This window comes from Cnephaeus nilssonii (assembly GCF_951640355.1).
Source record: "Cnephaeus nilssonii genome assembly, chromosome: X".
NCBI classification, from domain to species: Eukaryota; Metazoa; Chordata; class Mammalia; order Chiroptera; family Vespertilionidae; genus Cnephaeus; species Cnephaeus nilssonii.
In genome coordinates, this window is record NC_137071.1 from 21,185,157 (window position 1) to 21,211,769 (window position 26,613).

Sequence of the window (26,613 nt, forward strand, 5' to 3'; positions counted from 1 at the left end):
AATCTCTTCCTGCCCTCACCCCACCCCCTTCCTTCTGAGATTCATCAGTCTGTTCCATGTTTCCATGCCTGTGCGTTGAGTGTCTTCCCCCTGGTGGACAGTGCATGTCATAGCTACCGGTTGAACCGTCACTTAGGCATAGGCATATATATATATATATATATATATATATATATATAGCCATAACAGAAGACCTGACCCATTCAGTCACTGAAGTAGGAGGCTTATCTAAGTGTGAAAGCTTAAACATAACAAAAACAGCAGGGAGATGACATGATTGTGGTCATGGGATAGGCAAAGCTCTCTGTCCCACCTGGGTCTATTTCTTTGTTTGCAGGGCCCATGCTACTGAGGCCAAAGAGGCAGGCTGCATATTGATTTTGCTGGCATGTTTCCTTCCTTGCCAAGTTCTAACCCCTGGACTACTGATCTTTTTGCCTATTCCCTAACTTCCAAATGTAGGCAGATATATCAAAGATGTTGGCAGATGGTAGAGGTTCAAGGAAAACCTATCTGGGGCTCCCACCCCACCACTCATGTCACTGGCATCCCTGGGTGATATTTGGAGGAGGCAACTGCTCCTGCTGCTGCTTGCAATACTGGTGCACAGTACATCTGCAGTGTTTATGGTGAAAACTGGATACTAATCAGCTTGCACAATGAATAACTTCTCAAACTGCCCTCTTGAATAACTATAACACAAATGTGGTGATAAAAATGTGACCTTGAATTCACCATCTAATTCAGAAGAACTGAAGAGCATTTGTTGTAGTAAAGATAATGCTTCTGATGTCAGTACAGTGATTGCTTTGAGGAAGGATATATATCGGCCCCCAATTTCATAAGTCGTGTAACACGTTAGTGTCCAAATGTCGTTTTATTCACAACTTGTCAGACACAGCTATTCTACCATCACAAGTGCAAAAGGAATCAATATGTTGGAATCCATACCTGATATCAAGTCAGACAGAGATGAAAAATACAGGTGTGTCATAGGCAAGAGATGAATACAAGCATTATATAACTATTTAACTCTGTGAAGTTACTATCCAGAAATACGTTTCTAATAACTTCAACAAGGAAAAAACACTCTGTGAACAAGAACTGACTTTCCCAACAACACCTCCAAGGCCAAAGCCTACCAGTTCCCCAGAAAGTGCAACTGCTTAAAAATACAATACAGGAGGAACCAAGATGGTGGCAAAGTTAAACAACTAAACTGCCATCTCGCACAACAATTTCAAAAATACATCTAAAAAACAAAACTTCTACCACCCAGAACCACAGGAAAGCTGGCTGAGTGGTAGATTTACAACTAAGAAGAGAAGGGAGCACAAACGCTGGAGAGCTGAGGTATGGAGGCACGCACGAGAAGGGGGCTGGTGGCGGGCGACTGGGCGCGCGGCTTTTCTTCAAACCGAAGGGAGAAAAACTCCCGATCACTCTGAACTCCAGTTTCTGGGGACATGTGGGGGACCCAGACGCCCACGGGGAGAAGCTGGACTCTCGGCCATCGGTCGGAGAGTGAGAGTGACTTTTCGGCAGAGGTGCGCCCAGCAATCAGGATTTGCTGCGCTGGAGCACGGGACACGGGGACTTGGAAACGCAGAAAGGCAGAGACGGCTGAAGGCAGCCATGGCCTTTGGCCACGCCCCAGCCTAGCGATGCCCTGAGACCCCGCCCCGCCCTGAGACCCCGCCCGGCACATTCTACAAACCCGCCCCGCACATTCTACAAACCCGCCCAGGCTCCACACAGCGGCTTTTACATATAAATGGCCTGTTCTATGGCAGCTCAACCAAATTAACTGCAGCTCCAGTCAGACTGCTCCAAAACAGCCCAAGCAAAGAGGAGAAAACTGTAGCTCTTGCTGTAGCTCCTGCTGGGAGGACTCAGACCTGTACCCCATTGGAGATCCAGACACTAGGGTATCTAGTGGTCGGTGTGGATGACACCAGATTTCAACAACTCTCATAAGGGACACATTCAAGAGGCAGATTCAGTGAGCACCAAAGCCCTACTGTGTCTCCAGCACAGCAATTCTTCCGTTATAGACACAGCAGGTCCTCACAGCCAATTGTCCTGGAGGTCAATTCCTCCCAGTGTACCAACAGCAATCAAGGCTTTTAACTACACCAAGACTTTCCACTCAGCCCACAAAGGGGTGTACCAAGAGCGACCACCTAGAGTGATTGGGGAAGCTGAGCTACCGGCCCCTATAGGTCACTGACCACACAAAGCCACTCCATCAACACAGGGAGGCAGACAAAATGCGGAGACACTGAAGTATGTCTCAAGTAGGAGAGATGGAGGAAAGCAAACTAATGGACGACACAGTGTTCAGAACCACATTTATAAGGTTACTCAAGATTCTTCTAAAAGCCGCTGAGAAACTTGAAGAGACCTTAAAGGACCTTAATGAGAATACCAAAAAAATGGAAAAGGACCAGTCATAAATTATGCATATACTGTCTGAAATAAAGAATATACAGACACTCAACTGTAGACCACCGTACCCGAAGAGTCAAACCAAAGATCTGGAATATGAGGAAGAAAAAAACACCCAACCAGAGAGGTGGAAAGAAAGAAGAATCCAAAAGTGCAAGGATAGTGTAAGGAGCCTCTGGGATGGCTTTAAGCATACCAATATCCAAATTTTTGGGGTGCCAGAAGGAGAGAGAGAGCAAGATACTGAAAACCTATTTGAAGAAATAATGACAGAAAACTTCCCCACCTGGTGAAAGAAATAGACTTACAAGTTCAGGAAGCGCATAGAACCCCAAACAAGAGGAATCCAAAGAGGACCACACCAAGACACATCATAATTAAAATGCCAAGGGCAAAAGACAAAGAGAGAATCTTACAAGCAGCAAGAGAAAAACAGTTAGTTACCTACAAGGGAGCACCCATATGACTGTCAGCTGATTTCTCAACTGAAACTATGCAGGCCAGACGGGAATGGCAAGAAATATTCAAAGTGATGAATAGCAAGAACCTACAACCAAGACTACTCTACCCAGCAAAGTTATCATTCAGAATTGAAGGGCAGATAAAGAGCTTCACAGATAAGAAAAAGCTAAAGGATTTCATCACCACCAAACCAGTATTATATGAAATGCTGAAAGGTATTCTTTAAAAAGAAGAAAAAGAAGAAAAAAGTAAAGATAAAAATTATGAACAACAAATACATATCTATCAACAAGTGATCCTAAAAATCAAGTGAATTAAAAATCTGAGGAACAGAATAAACTGGTGAACATAATAGAATCAGAGGCATAGAATGGGAGTGGATTGATAATTCTCAGGGGGAAAGGGGTGTCTGTGTGGGGGGTATGGGAAGAGACTGGACAAAAATCATACACCTATGGATAAGGACAATAGGGAGGAGGTAAGGGCAGAGAGGGGTGGGAACCGGGTGGCAGGGAGATATGGGGGGAAAAAAGGAGAAACAATTGTAATAATCTGAACAATAAAGATTTATTTTAAAAAAAGAAATAAAACAATGAAAAAACAATAAGTAAAAAAAATACAATACAGGTGTGGCAAAAGTAGGCTTACAGTTGTTTGTATGGAAAATAATATAATAATTAATAAGTAATAATACAAGAATAAATTCTGTGTTTCACATACTCACAACTGCAAACATACCTTTGCCCCACCCTGTACATGTGTTACAAACGGAACTGGTCTCCTTATAGCATGAAGTACCGACTAATCATCACATACGAGAAAGCTATAAGGCAACTGTGAGAAGAGCATCAATGTCAACCCTAAAAAGACCCCTGAGCTATAATTCTCATTTAGCCACACTGGAACTCTGCAGCAAAAATGTCACTCTTCTTTGGAATGGATGCAAGTTCTAGCCTGTTTTTCCTATAAAAAATCCAGGTAAATAAAATTAATTCTATGTGACACCAGAGATCCCACTTTTAAAGCTTCCACTGAGAGCCTTTCAAGCCACCATTGGAAATTCCCATAAGTATAATCTTAAGAAAAAAAATCATGTCACAAATGCCTCTTCAGTCAACATATTCAAAGTTTTCATGGGTCCAGGTTTTCAAGTTTGAAGTTTGCATCTGTGGAAGGATTACAGTTGGATTACAATAACATACTGAGTAGTGTTGCCATTGGGAGTGCCCTGTAATGATTATCCTCATTGTCTTAATTGCTTATCTTATTGGCAGGAACAGAAGTCATGCTGGGCATCAGATAATTTAGTATTTGAAATTACTCTCTATCACTGTATATCAACAGCAATTGCAAGATGTTATGTTCATTTTCTCTAAATTTAAATTAGTATTGAAATGGAAGCATTCTTTTTTACAAACCTTTTTTCAAGCCTGCTTTATCAAATGTCAAATTCATCTTGAAGAGAAACCAAGATGGCATCATAGGTAATCACCTATACTTGCTACCTCTTACAACCACATCAAAACCACAACTAAATGGAAGAACAACTACCATCAAGAACCGTGGGAAAGCTGGCTGAGTGCAAGTTGCACAACTAGAGAGGTGAAGAAAGTGCACTGAGACCAGTAAGAGGTGCGGAGGCTCAGGAAGTGCTGGCACCTGGATGTGCTGCTCTTTAAACTGGGAGATACAAGCTCCTGCTTGCTCTGAACTCTAATTCCAGGGGAGATTCTGCAGGACCCAGGCACATACAGGGTGAAACTGGACTGCCTAGCATTGTAACAGGAACGCGAGGGTGGCTTACTTTTAGAGGTGCTCTCAGCAATCATTGTTCCTGCACTGGGATGTGGGACGAAGAGAACCTGGGACTACTCCCATTCAGGGCAGTCATCATCGCTGTTTGCTCTGCCCTGGTGATTCCCAGATACCCCGCCCCTCCCAATTTATAATCCCACCCAGGATGTGACCAGCGGCTTTTGCATATGAATGGCCTGTTCTGTTGCCTAAAAAAAAACTGCAGCTGGGTCAGAGAGCCCCAGTGATTCCAAAAGAAGGCCCACTACCTGGCAGCAGCAGCAGCCTTGCTTCACAGCTGGGACTCCTCTTGGCACTTCCAAACCCCATCAAAGAGGAGGAATCTGAAGATGTCTCTGTAACTCCTGCTGGGTGGCCCCAGACAGTGGCTGACCTTGTACCTCCTTGGAGATCCAAGAGCCATTGTACCGAGTGGTCAGAGTGAGACCATACTGGAATATAACTCTTCACATCCATACTCAAGGGGCAGACTCAGTGAGCACCAAAGCCCCACTGAAGCAAGTCCTGCCCCAGAGGGGTGTCTCCTGCACAACAGATCTTCCAGTGTAGACACAGCTGGTCATCACAGCCAATTGGCCTGGAGGTCAATTCCTCTCAGTGATACCAACAGCAATCAAGGGTTAACTAGAACAAGACTGTGCAAACAGCCCACAAGGGGGTGCACCAAGAGCGTCTACCTCAGGTTACTGGGGAGTCTGAGCCCCTGGGCCCTATAGGACACCTACCACACAAAGCCACTCTATCAACTCAAGGAGACTTAGCAGCTACCCAGTACATAGAAACAAACACAGGGAATAAGCCAAAATGTGAACACAAAGAAACAAGTCACAAACGAAAGAAATGGATGAAAGCAAAATACTGGATATGGAGTTCAAAACCACGGTTATAAGGTTACTAAAGAATCTTCTAGAAACCTCTGAGAAATTTAGTGAGACCCTCAAGAATATGAAAAAGGACCAATCAGAAATTAAGCATACACTGACTGAAATCAAGAATAATATACAGAGATTCAACAGCAGATTAGAGGATCCCAAGAATCAAGTCAAAGGTTTGAAATATGAAGAAGCAAAATACACCCAACTGGAAAAGAAAAAAAAAAAAGAATCCAAAAATATGAAGATAGTGTAAGGAGCCTCTGGGACAACTTCAAGCATACCAACATCTGAATTATGGGAGTTCCAGCATAAGAGAGAGAGCAAGATATTGAAAACCTATTTGAAGAAATAATGACAGAAAACTTCCCCCTATCTGGTAAAAGAAATAGACTTACAAGTCCAGGAAGCACAGATAACAGTAAACAAGAGGAATCTAAAGAGGACTACACCAAGACACATCATAATTAAAATGCCAATGGCAAAAGACAAAGAGAGAATCTTAAAAGCAGCAAGAGAAAAAGTTACCTACAAGGGAGTACCCATATGACAGTCAGCTGATTTCTCAACAGAAACTATGCAGGCCAGAAAGTAGTGGCAAGAAATATACAAAGTGATGAATAGCAAGAACCTACAACCAAGATTACTCTACCCAGCAAAGCTATCATTCAGAATTGAAGGTCAGATAAAGAGCTTCACAGACAAGAAAAAACTAAAGGAGTTCATTACCACCAAACCAGTATTATATGAAATGCTGAAGGGTATTCTCTAAGAAGAGGAAGTAAAAGGTAAAGATAAAAATTATGAACAACAAAGTGACAATAAATACGTATCTTTCAACAAGTGAATCTAAAAAGCAAGTGAATAAAAAATCTGAAGAACAGAATAAACTGGTGAATATAATAGAATCATGGGCATAGAAAGGGAGTGGACTGACAATTCTCGGGGGGAAAGGGGTGTGGGGGGTGCGAGATGATATTGGACAAAGATCTTACACTTATGGACGAGGACAGTGGGGGGGAGGTAAGGGTATGGGGTGGGATGGGAACTGGGTGGAGGGGAGCTATGGAGGGAAAAAAGAGGAACAACTGTAATAATCTAAACAATAAAGATTTATTCAAAAAAATTCATCTTGCAATCTAATCTAATAATAGACAAATATGCAAATTGACCACACCTTCGCTACGCCCAAGCCACGCCCACCAGCCAAGCCACGCCCTCCAACCAATCAGGACGAATATGCAAATTATCCAAACAAAGATGGTGGCTAATTTGCATATCGCAACAGCGTAGAAAGAAGCCAAGAGCTGCAGAAGGGAGCAAAGCTGCAGAGAAGCAAGCAAGCCGGGGGGAGGAGAAGGGAGGAGCGGAGGCGGGGCCGGGGGAGAAGGAAGTTGAGCAGGCGGGGCCGGGGGAGAAGGGGCGGGGCCGGGGGAGAAGGGAGGAGCGGAGGCGGGAACAGGGTAGAAGGGAGGAGCGGAGGCGGGGCTGGGGGAGAAGGGAGGAGCGGAGGCGGGGCCGGGGGAGAAGGAAGTTGAGCAGGTGGGGCCGGGGGAGAAGGGGCGGGGCTGGGGGAGAAGGGAGGAGCGGAGGCGGGGCCAGGGGAGAAGGAAGTTGAGCAGGCGGGGCCGGGGGAGAAGGGGCGGGGCCGGGGGAGAAGGGAGGAGCGGAGGCGGGAACAGGGTAGAAGGGAGGAGCGGAGGCGGGGCTGGGGGAGAAGGGAGGAGCGGAGGCGGGGCCGGGGGAGAAGGAAGTTGAGCAGGCGGGGCCGGGGGAGAAGGGGCGGGGCCGGGGGAGAAGGGAGGAGCGGAGGCGGGGCCAGGGGAGAAGGGAGGAGTGGAGGCGGGGCCAGGGGAGAAGGAAGGAGAGTGGGCTGGTGGAGAAGTTAGAAAAGCAGGGGGGCTGGCGGAGATTGCGGGGCGGGGGACAAGGGAGGAGAGCAGGCAGGGTGGGGTAGAGTGCAGCAGGAAACCATATTGCAGGATTTTTCCTGCAATGGGAAAGCTAGTATTTACTATAAACAAAAGGGTAACTATTAAAATAGTGGCATTAGTGTTTCTAACAGTTTGAATATTAATATCTACCAAAGTAGATCTCTAACGTAAGGCAATAGTGTTTTACTAATCTGGCACTAACTCCTCTATCATTTAAATATTTGTTAAGATGCTGGTGGGTATTGATGCCATGGAAGAGACTGACAGATGTCAGAAGGGAGGATGGAGGAGCGACTGGATGAAAGAAGGTGAAGATATTAGCCAACACACACACACACACACACACACACACACACACACACACACACCACATAGACATGGACAACAGTGTGGTGATAACCCGAGAAAAAGGAGGATGTGGGTAGGTGAAGGTTGGCAAAGGGAAGAAAATGGGGATAGAAAGAGACTTGGCTCTGGGTGATAAGCACACAATGCAGTGTGCAGATGATGTTTTATTAAATTGTACACTTGAAACCCGTATAGTTTTGCAAACCAATGACACCCAAATAAATTCAATTTTTAAACAAGATATTGATGTTTGGTTTCTTTATTCTTTGTTCAGATTAAGTCTTAGAAAGGGAAAATCTTGGGTTCAAACACTCATAATTGATAGAAACTAATTGCTATATTGACATGTTTAAGTGCTTCAAAATAATATTGGAAAGAAAAATCTAAAATGGATATATGGGGGTAAATGATGATAGAAGGAGACCTGACTTGGGGTGCTGAACACTCAATACAGTTTACAGATAATGTGTTGTAGAATTGTGCACCTGAAACTTGTATAATTTTGTTAGCCAATGTCACCCCAATAAATTCAATAAAAAGTAAAAATAAAAATTCCAAATGATGAAAATTTGAAATGCTTAAATTAAGCTTCAAAAACCAGGGCAGGCATGGTCCATATAAGGATAAACAGAGCAAAATTTAAACATTACATAGTCAATTGGACTTAACTTTTGGCATTTTTATGTTCTGCCACTTTAAAAAATATCAGAATGGATGCTACTTTTAGTTACTATTTTAAGTTAATTTTCAGTCTGCTGTTTGAAGTTCAGGGTGATCCTGTTTCTATACTTGTGTACAATATAAATCTCATTGTATTGATTTATCCACTTCAAACTTGGTTGTGACTATACACTTAAATGATCAGTTCATATACAATTCATTGTTTGTAACAATGCTGACAAAATCCTCTTGTTTGTTTGTCTTGGAACCACAAAAACAATGAATGTCAATTATCTTTAGTTTATGGGGCAGGCATTATACAGTAAGATTTATATCTCTTATCTTGGGTTATTACTCTGTATACTAAATATGCTTCTTGCCATTTTCTAGATAAAGAAAAATAAATGTATGCATAGTTATATGGCCAGGGAATAGGATGAGAAGAGTTTGAATCCCTATCTTATTGACCTTTATGTTCAATATCTAGGTTTTTGTCACTTTGCACACAGCCTCTTTAGGCATAAGGAAATTATTTTAAATAAATATATTTCTATTATTTCAAAACAGATACCTAACTGTTCCTACATTAATATAGTTCCTATTTGTTGGCTTGCCATAGAACTCTTTTTTCAGAGCATGCAAAGCCCTGCTAAGACAAAGTCTATGATAGCCACCTACTATTGCTCTTTCATCATCCACTGATCATTTCAACTTACCCACAGAATCTTTCCTCTTTGCCATATGCCTTAAGACCAATGTTGATTGTACTCTAGTTCAGTAGCACTTTCCCAGGAATCTGAGCTTTGTGTGCCTTGATGTCCTGCTGCCTGAACTCTGGCTTGCTGCCTGTTTTACCTCCTTATCCTCCCCCAAATATGCTGTTTCTAATAGAAGCAGAGGTGATATGAGAGCAAAGCAAAGAGGCCCCGGCCATATGCATGCTCCCCAAAGCTACAGTATCTTGTGTGACACTCTGCAAGTAATGCAAAGGAATGATTCTTTTGGCTCAAAAAGAGGTGTTTTAAAAATAAAAATGTCTATTTTATTTTTATTTATTTATCTTTTTTTTTCTTACCCAGGTCCATTCTTTAGACTGTGTAGGCTGAAGAGCTATGTGGTTTAGGATTCTTTTTTTTTTTTTCCTTTACGTTCTTTATGATTTCTTTTTATTATTTTTTTAGAGAAAGAGAAAGGAAGAAGGAAAGAGAGAAAAACATTGATGTGAGAAAGAAATATAGATCAGTTGCCTCCTGCACAAACCCCAACTGGAGCTTGAACCCATAACCTGAGTTTGTGCTCTGGCCGGGAATCAAACTGGCGACCTTATGGTGCATGGGACAATGCTCAACCAACTGAGCCATACTGGCAAGGGCCTGGTTTAGATCCTTAACTAATGTATTGTGAAGGCAATGCTAATCAATAATGAAAGTGCCTCTTTCAGTCTGCTTGCCTGCATACTTATCAACCTATATATCATTTCTTTCTCTCATTTCTTCTATTAATAGTTCAGTGTTGGGGTAATGGTGACAATGTTGAGAGATCAGAGTAGCATTTGTGACAATAATTAGTAGTATCATTGAAGGATGACTTATTCCATTTCTAAAATTTACTACTATGCAATTGAGTTCTTTATCTCTAAAGCTGATTTAAAAATGTTGATAAAACAAAACAAAAAGATCACTGCATGAGGTGATGATTTTTTCATCTACAGTGCTTTAAAAAATAGAACTTGGAAACATACATGAAGATAAGCATAAGCCTTTTCAACAAATTGTGTTGGTAAAACAATATTCACGTGCAAAAGAATGAAGCTGGATCCTTGTCATCCATCATATACAAAACATAACTTGTAGCCGGTTTGGCTCAGTGGATAGAGTGTCGGCCTGCGGACTGTAGGGTCCCAGGTTTGATTCCAGTCAAGGGCATGTACCTTGGTTGTGGGCACATCACCAGTAGGGGGTATGCAGGAGGCAGCTGATCAATGTTTCTCTCTCATTGATGTTTCTAACTCACTATCCCTCTCCCTTCCTCTCTTTAAAAAATCAATAATAATAATAAAAAAACATAACTCAGAATGGGTCAAAAAACATAAATGTAAGAGCTAAAACTCCAGAAACTCTTAGAAAACATATGAGAAAAGCTTCATGACGTTGGATTTCCCATTGATTTTTGGAAATGACACCAAAAGCATAAGCAACAACAAAATAGATAAATTGGACTATATCAAAATTAAAAATTTTATACATCAAAGGACACTATCAAAAGAGTGAAAGGTAACCCACACAATGGTAAGAAATATTTGCAAGTCATATGCTGAATATGGGGATAATTTATAGAATATATAAAAAATTCCAATGACTCAACAACAACAACAAAAAAACAACCAAAAATATTTAAAATTGTACAAAAGGCTTGAACCGATAGTTCTCTAATATACTACAGCCAATAAGCACATGAAAATATATTCAACATCACTAATTATTAGGAAAGTGAAAATCAAAACAATGAGATGCCACTTCACACCCTTTTGGATAGTTATTAGGCTATTATATAAGTCTCACTTATAATTTAATCCAATGAACAAAATAAACTGGTGAACAAAATTATTCCAGAGGCATGTAGGCATGATATATCAGGCTGATATAGCTCACAGGGGAGGAGGTAGATGTGAAGAGGTTAACCAAAAACTTATATACATCCTATCTAATAAAAGAGTAATATGCAAATTGACTATACCTCCGCTACACCCACCAGCCACACCCACCAGCCAATCAGGAGTGAGTATGCAAATTAACCCAACTAAGATGGCTGTGGCCACTGAGCGAGCAGGAGTCTTGGGTTTCCCTGGCAATGGAGGAAGCCAAGCTTCCCGCACACCCTGGCTGACCATGGACTCCACTCAAGGCTACAAAGTTTCAATTATAGAAGATAAATAAATCCCAACAAAAATGGTGGCAGCCACGAGTGAGCAGGAGGCTTGGGTTTCCCCGGCGATGGAGGAAGCCAAGCTTCCTGCCCGCCCTGGCCTGCCCTAGCCTCCCCTCAAGGCTACAAAGTTTCAATTATAGAATACAAATAAATCCCAGATACTAGGGCCTCCACTTGGGTTGCGGGGGGGTATAGCCGGCCTGCAAACCACCACAGGCGCTTCGCCCAAGCCACCCCACAACCAAAGGGAACCCCTACCCTGATCTGGGACACACTTCAGGGCAAACCAGCCAGCCCCCACCCGTGCACCAGGCCTCTATCCTATCTAATAAAATAGTAATATGCAAATTTACCATCACTCTAACACACAAGATGGCTGCCCCTATGTGGTCAAAGATCCTGCCCTCATGTAGACACAAGATGGCCACCACAAGATGGCCAGCAGGGGAGGAACCAGGTCTGCAAGGGAGGGCAGTTGTGGGAGATCAGGCCATCAGGGGAGAGCAGTTAGGGGCGATCAAGCCTGCAGGGGGGGCAGTTAGGGGTGACCAGGCTAGCAGAGGAGGGAAGTTGGGGGCAAACAGGCCTGCAGGGAAGGGCATTTGGGGGGTCCAGGCCTGCAGGAGAGGGCAGTTAGGGGTGACCAGGCCTGCAGGGGAGGGCAGTTAGGGGCAATCGGGCTGGCAGGGGAGTGGTTAGGGGGTGATTAGGCTGGCAGGCAGAAGTGGTTAGGGGAAATCAGGAAGGCAGGAAGGCGGGCAGTTGGGAGCCAGCAGTCCTGGATTGTGAGAGGGATGTCTGACTGCCCGTTTAGGCCCGATCCTACTGGGATCGGGCCTAAATGGACATTCGGACATCCCTCGAGGGGTCCCAGATTAGAGAGGGTGAAGGCTGGGCTGAGGGACACCCCCCCATGCATGAATTTCATGCACCGGGCCTCTAGTATATGTATAACTAATGGACACAGACAATAGTGTGGGGAAGACCTGGGGTGGGGCAAGGGCTGGGAGGAAAGTGGTAGAAGGGGTAAAAATTTGGGGATATCTGTAATACTGTCAACAATAATGAAAAAAATTAAACAAAAAATAAAATCCTGCCATCCTCTAGACTCAGCATCACCCCCCTATAGAATGGGACACACAAAGGTACCTACCTTATGAGGACAAGACGTTAAGATACTTAAATTTTCATCTGGACTTAGACTTAAGTTTAAACCTGGGCTCTTCCTGTTCCCATTGAGAGCTGACTCAGTTTTCCCCTCTGGCAAGAGTTGGAATTCATTTTCTGACACCCATGGGGACTCTTCTGATACTCAGCTGCTTCTTATAATGACCCCCATTTGTTAAGCACTTATTGTGTGCCAGGCTCTGGCTGTGCCTGCTCCTGTGCCTCTTTGCTCATTTGAGAGACAGGTAATAGGTAGAAAGATTCCAATGGGAGAACATGGGTGGAGCTCCCTGCACGGTGCCCAATGTTTGAAGCCTGGGAGTTGTGATGAGCCCTGCCCTTCTGAGTCTTGTCATCACAGTGGTGGCTATTTAATGCATCCACCACTGGTCTTGCACACAGCAGGGGCTCAATAAATGCCCTCTTTGGAATTCAATAAACATGTATCTAATACTGGCCCTAAGGCTTTCACTTTCTCCTCCTGAGCCTTGGTTTGCCCATCTGAGAAACAGGCTCACCATGGGCACTGGGCAGGAGCAACACCCGGCTCCCAGCAGAGCTGAAGACTGAGTGGCCAGGATGGCAATTATTAGGTGGAGCATTCTTACCTTGGTGGGGTGGCAGTGACTTCACTCCCTGGCAGGTCAGTGGGCCAACCTGCCCTTCAGATTGTTACACCCCTCCCCCACCCATGACCTCACCCCCAGAGTGCCCAGTGGAACCCTGAGGGGTCTGTGAGGTCACCCCATTCCACTCCACAAACACTCTCATGGGGCAGCAGCCACTGGCTGTCTCTGTCCTGTGGATGCTTCAGGGACCCTGGGAATCAGGAGCCGTGGTTACACCGAAGCTCCTGAAAGGGACACAGAGCCTTGGGAACCAAGGACACTCCAAGTGCTGACCCAGCGAGGCCAGAACCAGGGGCAGAAGTCTCCTGGGCATGCGGAGTGTCATTCAGCAGTTCCAGGAGGCCCACCACCACCAGGCCACCATGGTCCTTGGCTGGCTACTGCTCCTGGTGATGGCTCTGCCCACAGTCACGGCAGGCGCCGTGGACTGCATCTTCTGTGAGCTGACTGACTCGTCCAACTACCCTGGCATCCCCATGACCTGTGGCGATGACAAGGAGTGCTTCATGGGCAAAGGGACGGCCCCAGGCCTCGGCCCCATCATCAAAAAAGGCACCATGGACATCAGTTCATATGGTCGCCTTGAAAAGCCTATCACCTATCAGGGTGCCACCTTCAGCCTCACCTTTACCTGCCATTATGGGGAACTGTGTAACAGGGCCCCCACCCCCGCAGGCAGCCTGAAGGCGGGGGCCACCTGCCTGGCACTGGGTGTGCTGCTGCTGCTTCATTGACTGTGACCAGTGTGGAGGGCAGAGCCTGGGACTGGTCTCAGGGTTCCACTGCTCTTTATGGCTCCTGCCCTTCCCCCACCCCCTTCCCCCATTAAATGGCCAGAGGCCCTAGACAAAAAATAAAATGATAATGATGATAAAGCGGTACAGTACTTTTTCATGGAAATGATAGTGTAACTAACTAACTTTAGAAATAAGTAATAGTTCTCATGCTTTTAGAGCTAAGAGGAGTGATGAGTTGAGAAAATTATTCAGATAATCTAGGACCAGAGGCCATATTCTTTAAATTGTGGAAGATGTTTGCTAAAAAGAAAATACAGGGCATTGTTGGCTGAACTGCATGTTGATCTTTTAAGAATGGATGTATCACATTATTTAGCAGTTCTCAAATTTCCCTGAATATTAGAAACACCTGCCACCCTCAGATATAAAAACAGAATCTCTGGCTTTGGGTCCAAGGCATTGGCTGTCTTTTTTTTTTTTTAACAAATATTTTATTTTATTCCCAGGACTAAAAATACGCATATGTTAGGCTGTATAATATTGACCGACAGATCACTGAGGTGCTCTTTTTTTAAAATATTTTTCTTTATTGATTAAGGTATTACATATGTGTCCTTACCCGCCCCATTGCCCCCCACCCTCCCACTCATTCCCTCACCCCCCCTAGTGTCTGTTGGTTAGGCTTATATGCATGAATACATGTCCTTTGGTTGATCTTTCCTCCTTACCCCCACCTTCCCCTACCTTCCCTCTGAGGTTTGATGGTTTGATTGATGCTTCTTTGTCTCTGGATATGGCCATGTTTTAAAGTTCCATGAGAGTGGGGTGGAGGGGTCAATAGAGGGAAAAGGGGGACACCTGCAATAATTTCAACAAGAAGAATAAATTTAAAAAAACATTAATACAATAAAATAAAGTTCCATGAGGACCAATGGCAAACCAGAATGACACATTCTGCAAGATTTTCTTGGGTGATTGTCCAAATTGGAAAGAAGAAGTGAAATTGTCATTATTTGCAGATGGCATGATATTGTGTATAGAAAATCCTAAAGATTCCACATAAATACTACTAGATTTACTAAATGAGTTTGGTAATGTAGTAGGATACAAAATCAACAACCATAAATTAAAGGCATTTTTATATACCAATTAATGAACTCTTAGAAAGTGAAACTACAAAACAATCCCACTTACCATTGCAACAATAAAAAATAAGATACATTGGAATAAACTTAACCAAGGAGGTAAAAGACTTGTATTCAGAAAACTACAGGAAATTGAAAAAAGAAATAGAGGAATATACAAACAAGTGAAAATATATACCGTGTTCATGGATTGGAATAATTAACATCTTTAAAATGTCCCTAGTACCCAAAGCAATCTAGAGATTCAATGCAATCCCTGTTAAAATACCAATGACATAGTTCACAGATCTAGGACAAATACTCTCAAAATGTATATGAAATAAAATAAAATAAAAAAACCTGGATAGCCGCAGCAATCTTGAGCTATAAGAAGAAAGTTGGAGGGATCACAATACCAGATATCAAACTATACTACAAAGCCAGTATAGTAAAAAAAAAAAAAAAAAAAAAAAAAAAAAAAAAAAAAAAGCCTCGTACTGGAATGAACAGACTTATAGATCAATGGAACAGAACAGGGACCCCAGAAATTGACCCACATCATTAGGGTCAGTTAATATATGACAAAGGAGGCAAGATCATACAATGGAGGAAAGACAGTTTCTTCAATAAATGGTGCTTGGAAAATTGGACAGGTACATGCAAAAAAATGAAACTACATCTACAACTTATACAACGCACAAGAATAAACTTAAAAGATGCTCATGTAAGTCATGAAACTATAAAAATCCTAGAAAAAAACATAGGCAGCAAAAACTGATACATCTCACATAGCAGAAATTTCAACAATATATCTCCTGGGGCAAGAGAAACAAAGAAGAAAATAAACAAAGGGGACTACATCAAACTAAAAAGCTTCTGCATAGCAAAAGCAAGTATCAGCAAAATGAAAAGGGAACCCACTCTATGGGAGAACATATTTGCCAATGACACATTTGATAAGGGGTTAATTTCCAAATTTTAAGAATTCATACAGCTCAACAAAAGGGGGACAGATAACCAATTAAAAAATGGGCACAAGACCTGAATAGGCACTTCTCCAAAGAAGACATACAGATTACCAATAGACATATGAAAAAATGTTCAATGTCACTAATCATCAGAGAGATGCAAATTAAAACTATAATGAGATATCACCTCACATCTGTCAGAATGGCTACCAACAATAAATCAACAAACAAGGGGAGAAACCAAGATGGCGGCATAAGTGAACACTTAAACTGCTGCCTCGCACAACAATTTCAAAACTACAGCTAAAAGACAGAACGAACATCATCCAGAACCACAGGAAAGCTGGCTGAGTGGGAAATTCTACAACAAGAAGGAAAGAGAGGGGCACACAGAGACTCAGAGGAGCTGCAAAAGGCTGAGGAACAGAGACATGCGTGTGGAGAGGACGGGCGGGGACCCAGACTCATATGGGGAGAGTCTGGACTGTCAGGAAAAGAGAGGAGCACACAGAAACTCAGGGGAGCCATGAGGGGCAGAGGTCTGGAGGCACACGTGTGAGTGCACGCAGAGAGGACTGACTGCTGAGTGTGCTGCTGGCTTTCTCTAGCAGGGGGAAGATGGAGGCTCCCGACTACGCTGGACTCCAGTTCCGACTGCACTGGGCCCCAGTTTTGGGTGGGACCCTGGGGACCCAGAATCATATGGGGGGAGTCTGGACTGTTGGGAAGGGAGAGGAATTAACAGAAACTCAGGGGAGCCACAAAGGGCATAGGTTTGGAGGCGCGCACGCAAATGCGTGCAGAGAGGACTACAGGGATTACCGAGGGACACTAAGAACCAGGGGCCTCATACGGCAGGGCTGACGGGAAGTCAAGGCTGTCTGCTCAGCCCTGAGATTTCTCCCCATCCAAGCTGAGCACAGAGGCTTTTGCAATTTTGCAAGTCTTGTCTCATAAGGCTGTCTCCAGCACAGAAGTTCTCCAAGCATAGACACAGCTGATCCTCACAGCCAATTGGCCTGGAGGTCAATTCCTCCCTGTGATACCAACAACAATCAAGACTTAACTACAACAAGGCTGTACACACAGTCCACAAAGGGGTGCACCAAGAGTGTCCACCTCAGGTAACTGGGGAGGCTGAGCCACTGGGCCATATAGGACACCTAGCACACAAGGCTATTCTACCAACTCAGGGAAGCAGCAAAAATGCGGAGACAAAGAAACAGATCACAAACGAAAGAAATGGAGGAAAATAAACGACTGGATATAGAGTTCAAAACCACAGTTAAAAGGTTTTTCAAGAATTTCCTAGAAAAGGATGAGAAATTTAGCGAGACCCTCGAGGATATGAAAAAGGACCAACTAGAAATTAAACATAAACTGACTGAAATAAAAAATATTATACAGAGACCTAACAGCAGACTAGAGGAACGCAAGAATCAAGTCAAAGATTTGAAATACAAAGAAGCAAAAAACACTCAACTGGAAAAGCAAAAAGAAAAAAGAATCTAAAAATTTGAAGATAGTGTAAGGAGCCTCTGGGACAACTTCAAGCATACCAACATCAGAAGTATGGGGGTGCCAGAAGAAGAGAGAGAGCAAGATGCTGAAAACCTATTTGAAGAAATAATGACTGAAAACTTCCCCCACCTGGTGAAAGAAATAGACTTACAAGTCCAGTAAGTGAACAGAACCCCAAACAAAAGGAATCCAAAGAGGACCACACCAAGACACATCATAATTAAAATGCCAAGAGCAAAAGACAAAGAGAGAATATCAAAAGCAGCAAGAGAAAAACAGTTATTTACCTACAAGGGAGCACCCATATGATTGTCAGCTGATTTCTCAACAGAAACTATGCAGGCCAGATGGAAATGGCAAGAATTATTCAAAGTTATGAATAGCAAGAACCTACAACCAAGATTACTCTACCCAGCAAAGCTATCATTCAGAATTGAAGGTCAGATAAAGAGCTTCACAGATAAGAAAAAGCTAAAGGAGTTCATCAACACCAAACCAGTATTATATGAAATTCTGAAAGGTACTCTTTAAGAAGAGGAGGAAGAAGAAAAAGGTAAATATAAAAATTATGAACAACAAATACATATCTATCAACAAGTGAATCTGAAAGTCAAGTGAATTAAAAATCTGATGAACAGAATAAACTTGTGAATATAATAGAATCAGGGGCAAAGAAAGGGAGTGGACTGACAATTCTCAGGGATAAAGGGGTGTAGGGGGTGCGGGAAGAGAATGGACAAAAATCGTACTCCTATGGATGAGGACAGTGGGGGGGAGGTAAGGGCAGAGGGTGGGGTGGGAACCGGGTGGAGGGGAGCTATGGAGGGAAAAAAGAGAAACAATTGTAATAATCTGAACAATAGTTTTATTAAATTTAAAAAAATCAACAAACAACAAGTCCTGGCAATGAATGTGGACAAAAGGGAACCCTAATACACTGCTGGTGGGAATTCAGATTGGTGCAGGCACTATGGAAAACAGTATGAAATTTAGTAAAAAAAAAAAAAATTAAAATGGAATTACTGTTTGACCCAGTGATCCCACTTCTATGAATATATCTTAAGAATCCCCAAACACCAATCAGACAGGATATATGTACCCCTATATTCATAGCAGAATTATTTACAACTAGAGGCCTAGTGCATGAAATTCATGCACGGAGCATCGGGGGGGGGGGTGTCCCTCAGCCCAGCCTGCACCCTCTCCAATCTGGGACCCCTCAAGAGATGTCCAACTGCCTGTTTAGGCCTAAACGGGCAGTCGGATATCACTCTCACAATCCAGGACTGCTGGCTCCCAACCACTCACCTGCCTGACAGCCTGATCACCCCTTAACCACTCCTGCCAGCCTGATTGATGCCTAACTGCTCCCCTACTGGCCTGATTGCCCCTAACTGCCCTCCCCTGCAGGCCTGGTCACCCCTAACTGCCCTCCCCTGCTGACCTGGTTGCCCCTAATTGTCCTCCTCTGCCAGCCTGTTTGCCCCCAAATGCTCTCCCCTGCTGGCCTGGTCACCCCTAACTGCCCTCCCTTGCCAGCCTGGTCACCCCTAACTGCCCTCCCCTGCAGGCCTGTGTCCCCCTCAACTGCCCTCTTCTCCCGGCCTGGTCACCCCTAACTGCCATCCCCTGCAGGCCTGATTGCCCCCAACTGCCCTCCCTTGCAGGCCTGGTTTCTCCCAACTGCCCTCCCCTGCTGGTCATCTTGTGGTGGCCATCTTGCGTCCACATGGGGACAACTATCTTTGACCACATGGGGGCAGCCTTCTTTGACCACATGGGCATGGCCATCTTGTGTATTGGAGTGATGGTCAATTTGCATATTACCTCTTTATTATATAGGAGGATAGCTAAGATCTGAAAACATCCCAAGTGCCCATCAGTAGTTGAGTGGCTAAAAAAGTTATGGTATATTTACACAATGGAATACTACATGGCCCTAAAAAAGAAGGATCTCTTACCCTTTGCCACAGAATGGATGGATTGGAGAATATTATGCTGAGTGAAATAAACCAGTTAGAGAAAAACAAATATCATAGGATCTCACTTATAAGTGGAATCTAATATACATAATAAACTGACAAACAAAATAGGTCCAGAGGCATGGAACAAACTAATATATCTCAGGTGGAAGCAAGAGAGACGGGAATAGATTAATCAAAGAACTTTTATGCATAACCAATGGACACAGACAATAGTGTGGTGAAGGCTCAGAGGGGGGGGTAAAGGGGGGAAATTGGGGGGCATCTCTAATACTGTCAACAACATTTTTAATTAAATTATATGAAAATTTAAATAAACATATAAATTGTTGACCTGCTGCAATTATATATGACCTTTGCGAACCTGGTGAGGGGGAGCAATCCCACAGAAAGACAGAAAGCAACAACTGTTGATAAGAACGTAGAGAAATTGGAACCCTTGTACATTGATGCTGGAAATGTAAAATTGTGCAGCCACAATAAAAAATAGGATGATAGTTCCTAAAAAAATTAAACATAGAATTAGCATATGATTCAGTAATGTCACTTTTAGATATCTACCCTACAGAATTAAAGCAAAACCTTGAACACATATTTTTACACCCTTGTTCATAGCAGCATTATCTACTGCCAAAAGGTGGGAGCAAACTAAGTGTATATCAATAAATGGATAAATAATATGTGATATATACAAAATTGAATATTATTTAACCTTAAAAGAATGAAAATTCTGACAAATGCTATAACATGGATGGATTGCAAAGCGTTATGCTTAATGAAATAACAGTCACAATCAAATAGTGTATGATTACACTTTTACGAAGCACATGGAATACTCAAATTCACAGACACAGAAAGTGGAATGATGCTTGCCAGGGTATAAGAGGAGGAGGTGTTGGAAAATTATCTCTTAATGCATATCAAGTTTCAGTTTGGGAAGATGAAAAAGTTCTGGAGATGGAAGATAATGATGGTTGCACAATAATGTAAAATATTTAATGTTACTGACTCTACAATTAGAATTTATTAAAATGGTAAATTTTATATTATGCACATTTTAGCACAATAAAAATAAGTGTAAGATTGACATTTAAGTATTAAAAATTATATTTTAAAATACTTGACCCATAAGTGAAGAAGGGAAACATTGGGGTATATAACACTTTGGTTGACTTCAAAGTGAAGATTAGCATACATTAACTGACAATGAAAATAAGTTATAATTTGAAGGGATTAAGCAAAAAACATATATATGTATTTATATATATCACATAGACACAGACAGCAGTTTGGTGATAGTTAGAGGGAAAAGGGGGTGGGTTTAGGTGGAGGTGGGCAAAGGGAGGAGGAATGGGGGAAAAAGAGACTTTGCTTGGGTGATGGGCACATGATACAGTGTGCAGATGATGTTTTATTGATATGTACATTTGAAACTTGTATGGTTTTACAAACTAATGTCACCCCAATATGTTCAATAAAACATTAATTAATTAATTAAAATGGTATCTCAAAAAAAGTATTTCATAAATTAACCACTTTCATACTTGTATCAAGATATAATTTTTTATATATCACTAATAGCTAATAGCAAACATAATCTTTAATAAATGAGTCAAAGTTGTTCTTTTGAGTGGTAATGAGATTTGTAATAAGGACCACTCTCAGCTTCCTGCTCTGACACACAAATAGAAAATTAAAGAACTTAATTTCTGCAATCAGAATAATTGGTGTATGACAGTAGAAGTTGGAAATCAGCACAAAATGTAAGAGAAAAAGGGGAAGAGATGGGAAATAAGATAGGGGAAAATAAAAGAGAGAGAAGAGGGGAGAAAAGAAAGAGAGGGGTGGGGAGAGAGGACGTAAAATGTTAAGTTATTATACATATATTTTTGTATCACAACTTCAGTCCTTTGACTTTTAACTGAAGGGAAAAATTCTTGTATGTCTTGCTGTAGCTTCATCAGTTTAAAATTGCAATGGTGCTTACAAATCAATTCTGATGATACCAATGTTTCATGACACTTTAATTTAATCAGATCACCATAATTAAATTTTCCAAGTGATTAAATCACCTTTTATAAAGTATATTACTTTTATTTCAATTATTAATTCAATTTAATGAACATAGCAAACTCTCCTGTGTCTTTCCCTAAGCTGTTGTCTGTGTTTCCTTACACCCCACCAGTGCTTTTTAATTTCCAAACAGCAATAGACTGAGGACATAAATGCAGTAAACAAATAAGTGGAATTCAGTATATCTTGAAACTTGTCCATGAAGAATGATCATACTAATGGAATAAATCTTAGAAAATATTTAAGACTAGTATTTGTGTGGATATATAATGCCAAAATATAAATGTTATTTCTGGTGTCATACATTTTGACTGATAATGAAACTAATATTTTAATGTTTTAAATTTCAAATGTCAAAGGAGGAAGAATAAGACAGGGAAGAAGAGGTAGAAACAGCAGGAGCTGCTGCCGTCACTCCTATAATATTTCTTAGAAGAAATGATAGAAGTTTTTCAAAAGATAATCAAAGAATGAAAACACTATTTTTAAAGGTGACACTAACTCTAGAAACCATCAAAAATGATCAATTCAGGTATAGCAATAAACTATCATTTTGCAAGTTACAATCCACAATAAGCAAAAGCAAAAGGACGGACTAGAAAAATTATACGTTTTGGAAAATTGATAATTGTCCACAGTAGCAAGTATGCATTTATTCTTTTTTTCACATTGCAGTCAACTTCTTTAAAGGTTTCTAAGAGTTTCAATAGGAATGTTATGTGTAAAACCATCAGCTGTGTGGGGTCTGGCCTACAGGATATCCTGATACAGCTATGTGCAGGTGGCTTGGGATAGCCTCTGCCCCACACCAGGGTCTCTTTCACAATAGAGGGACATATTTGTTGGGGATGGGGCTAGGGGAGCTGGGAGAGGCAGGGGGCTGGTCCAGCACCAGCCCCACATTGTGAGGGCAGACCCATGGGAGCTTTGGCACTGTCAGGTCAAGTCCTGGTCCATCCTGGAGCCCAGCACCTTGATGTCATTGCTGATGTCTGCGATCATGTGGTCCCATTAGTTCATATTGAAGGTCACAGATTGGTTGTTGGAACTGCCTGCTTCCCTGTTCCTATTGGAGGTGGAAGAAAGGTGGAGCTCATGGCCTGCCTGTATTGGCTGAAGCTGTCAGTGATGATGTTGTGTCTGTCCTTCACCCTGATTGTCTTGAGGGAGTTCTCAAAGTGCTGGCTGTCATTCTCAGGGATGAAGGGCCACAGACTGAGAAGCAGGAACTTACAGCTGTCCCCACAGAACTGCAGCAGGTTCACACAGAACTTGAGCACCAAACACTGTTGAGGTACTCATGAAGCAGAGCTGAAAACTGCTGGATCTCCTGAGAGGACAGCTTGTTGTGCAGCATGGCATGTAGTCCTATAGTAACTCCATGGCCACGGTGCTCAGCTTGCTCTTGTGAAGTGTCTTGGCATGGGACACTGTGGACATGCAGGACAAGATGTCACCTGTGTGCTGCACTCAGGAAAGGAGAAGGTGCTGGCATCTGTCTTGTATGACTCTTTCATGTCCACCTTGGTGGAAGCGTCATCACTACTGTGGGCGGACAGGTGCTAGTTGGTGTCGAGGTCCCATCAAATATGGCTTTGTCCAGAAAGTTGATGGTGGACTCCGTGTACATGATCTGGAAGACCTGCCTTCGCTCCTCTACTGCCACCTGGCTCTCCATGGCCAGCATCACCAGGCAACAGACTCCACAGACACCACTCCACTCTCCAACATGGAGCTTGTGGTGATGCCTCTGGAACTTTTCGCACACATACTCTGGCTGAGGGAGACACTGGGGTCTTTTGGTGTTTTCATGACCACCAAGTGCAAGACATCATGTCACATATAGGACATGGACTGATGTCATGAATGGGGACCCTGAAGATGCTTTCTTCCCTGTCCCTCCAGGCCAGCTTGACATTTTAGGCAGACAGGCAGACATCATGCTCCTGGATCAACTATCTGAGGAGCTGGTGAGCTCTCTTTTTGTTGTCTATGAGGTGCAGGATCTCTGTCCTACTGGATGGTTTTAGGTTTATGGACATTAACTTACCCAAATACTTTATCTCCTTCTCAATGTAGTTGCTCAACAATCTGTCAGGCTCCACTCACTGAGGCAGGGACAGCACCACAATGTGCATAGGGCACTGCTCTGTCACCTTCTCTCCACTTTCACCTTTGAAGATGACTTGATTAATAGCCAACATAATTCCAGGTTTCTTGCCCTTCTTGTCCTCCTCCTCAATGTTACTGAGTGGTTCCCACAGCCCTGACCACTATGGGAGCCCCATGACCACTACATGCTTGCTCCAGCCTTGTGATTGCTGCAGCCACGTTCCTTCACTGCCCGTCATTTGCCCTGCTGCCATCTCTGCCCACAGCTGTCAGGGCTTATTCCTATAGTATTAGGTTCACTATCACAGGGCTGCCAACCTAAAGGCTATATTTACCAGTCCCATGAGCATCTAAATATGGCCTTAATCAAAGTTCTGGCCAACAAGGTTTGAGTGAGTGTGAGTCATAAAATCTTTGAGTCTTGCCCTTAAAATATTGTGGGCAGACTTTTCTGGATCTCTCCATTCTTCTTGATCTCTGGGGGTTAGTAAGAATCAGAGGTGTCACCTTGGGCCCATAATTATAAGCTATTTGTTGATTCATGGACTTTGTATCTAGTAGAATCGTGAAAGGAAAAAAAATATTTCTACAACATTTAACCATTTGGGGATATTTTTGATACAATAAAGTATGATATTCCCTAATAATACATTTCACAAAGGGATAATATCCTTATTTTATAAAGATCTCCTACAATAAAAAAAAACTGTAAGATTAACTATATAATTAAAAAGTAGCAAAAAAAAAAACCAACAAAACAACAACAACAGTTCCAAGGAAAGGTAATAAAAATAGGTCTTAAGCATATGAAGAGTTGCTAAATTAACTCATAAAAGAAAAGATGAAAGTTGAGATTCTACTGAAAGGGCATTTTCAACTATCAGATTGACAAAGACCTGAAAAGCTTGGTGAAATGCTATATTCATGAACATAAGAGTGAAAATGCACTTTTATGTATTAATGACTGGAGTACAAAAGTATAACATTCATATGCACACATACTCTTTGACCTAGCAAATTCAATTCTAGGCATTCATTATATAAACATACATGCACCAATGTGAAATGGCATAAATAAAAGGTAATTTATTTCAGCATTATTTGTATTAAGAAAAAGTCAGAAGTGACCTAAATATCCATGGTAATAGATTGGCTAAGTATGGTATGTCTAGAAAATGAAACACTATAGTATCCAAAGAAATATTGAAGAAATTCCTAATGCACTGATATGGAAAGATCAATATTTTATTTTGTTTTTATATGAAATGATCAGAGTGACAATGGTTAATAAAATTTGATTATTTTCAAATGTAACAATTCTACAATACATCATTTGTATGTTGTACAGTGTGTTCACCACCCAAAATAAAGTCTACTTCCAACAACATTTATCCCCCTTTACCCTTTCCTACCTCCCCCCACCACACTTTCCTTCTGATAATCACCATAGCATTGTCTGTGATGAAGAGTTTGTTTGTTTTTTCTTAATCCCTTAACCTTTTTCAACTAACTCCCACCCTCTCACCTCTGACAGCTGTAAGTCTGTTCTATGTACACTGTATATGTGGGTCTGTTTCTATTTTGTTTGTCAGTTTATTTATTTATATTTTGTTTTAAATATATTTTTATTGATTTCAGAGAGGAAGGGAGAGGGAGAGATAGAAACATCAATGATGAGAATCATTGATTGGTTGCCTCCTGCACGCCCCCTACTGGGGATCAAGCCTGCAACCCAGGCATGTGCTCTTGACTGGTATTGAACCTGGGACCCTTCAGTCTGAAGGCCAATGCTCTATCCACAGAGCCAAACCAGCTAGGGCAGTGGTCAGCAAACTCATTAGTCAACAGAGCCAAATATCAACAATACAATGATTGAAATTTCTTTTGAGAGCTGAAAACTGACTTCTGTGCATGGGCCATGAAGTTCCAATCGCACTGTACGTGCGCGCCCGCATGTGGTATTTTGTGGAAGAGCCACACTCAAGGGGCCAAAGAACCGCATGTGGCTCGCGAGCCGCAGTTTGCTGACCACTGAGCTAGGGCAAGTCAGTTTATTTTGTTAATTAGATTTCACATATAAGTGAAATCATATGGTATTTGTCTTTCTCTTACTGGTTTATTTCACTTAGCACAATATTCTCCAGATCCACCCATGCTGTCCCAAAAGGTAAGATTTCTTTTTTTATGGCTGACATATTTACCACAGATTTTTTTATTCACTCATCTACTCGAGGCACTTGCAAAGATTCCAAATCTTGGCTGTAAGAAGTAATCAAATGGCCAAAACAAAACAAAATGAAATCCATTTGAAGTTTCAAGGACTAAAACGGAGAATAAAACAATAAAGACAATACCATTCAACAGCAGGAATTTAACAGTGATCTTGGAAAGTGCATGTATTTTCAATTTATTTATCAGAATGTGCTTAACCTCATTTTGGGAGAGAGTGTGATATACAGAAAGAATGAACACTGCATAATCTTTCTATTTGCTGGCTATGAGGTCTTAGACAATTAAAATAATCTTTATATCTGCTATTTATGTAGCCACAAAATAGAAATATTATCAGCTAAGTTATCAGTTTGCTGTAAGGATTAGAAAGTTTGTGTATTGCCACACATGGGGATGTGTATTTGTGTGGGATATACAGAATTGGAAATGTATAATTTTTTTACCTAATAATAGCTAATAATATGGCCATAATCACCATTTTTCTTGTCTTCACTCTCCACAGTGCTCCTGAACCCCTTCAAAAGACACTATTCTTTTTGAGAAGCTAAAAGCTGCCCACATAACCCTAAGTCTTGATTGGTAGCCATGCATAGTATATTCA

The 26,613-nt window shown here is 42.1% G+C and overlaps 1 protein-coding gene and 1 pseudogene across 2 annotated transcripts; one reads left to right on the forward strand and one right to left on the reverse strand.

Moving 5' to 3' along the window:
* Positions 1-13,574: 13,574 nt before the first annotated feature.
* On the forward strand, positions 13,575-13,997 carry LOC307096123 (sperm acrosome membrane-associated protein 4-like; the record flags this gene model as incomplete). The annotated part of the gene is made up of 1 exon (XM_079765674.1): positions 13,575-13,997. The coding sequence occupies one exon, from the start codon at positions 13,575-13,577 to the stop codon at positions 13,995-13,997; it is 423 nt and encodes a 140-aa protein (XP_079621800.1).
* Positions 13,998-22,604: 8,607 nt separating this feature from the next.
* On the reverse strand, positions 22,605-23,872 carry LOC307096124 (cerebral cavernous malformations 2 protein-like; annotated as a pseudogene). The gene has a single exon. The product of its transcript is annotated as a cerebral cavernous malformations 2 protein-like (transcript).
* Positions 23,873-26,613: the final 2,741 nt, after the last annotated feature.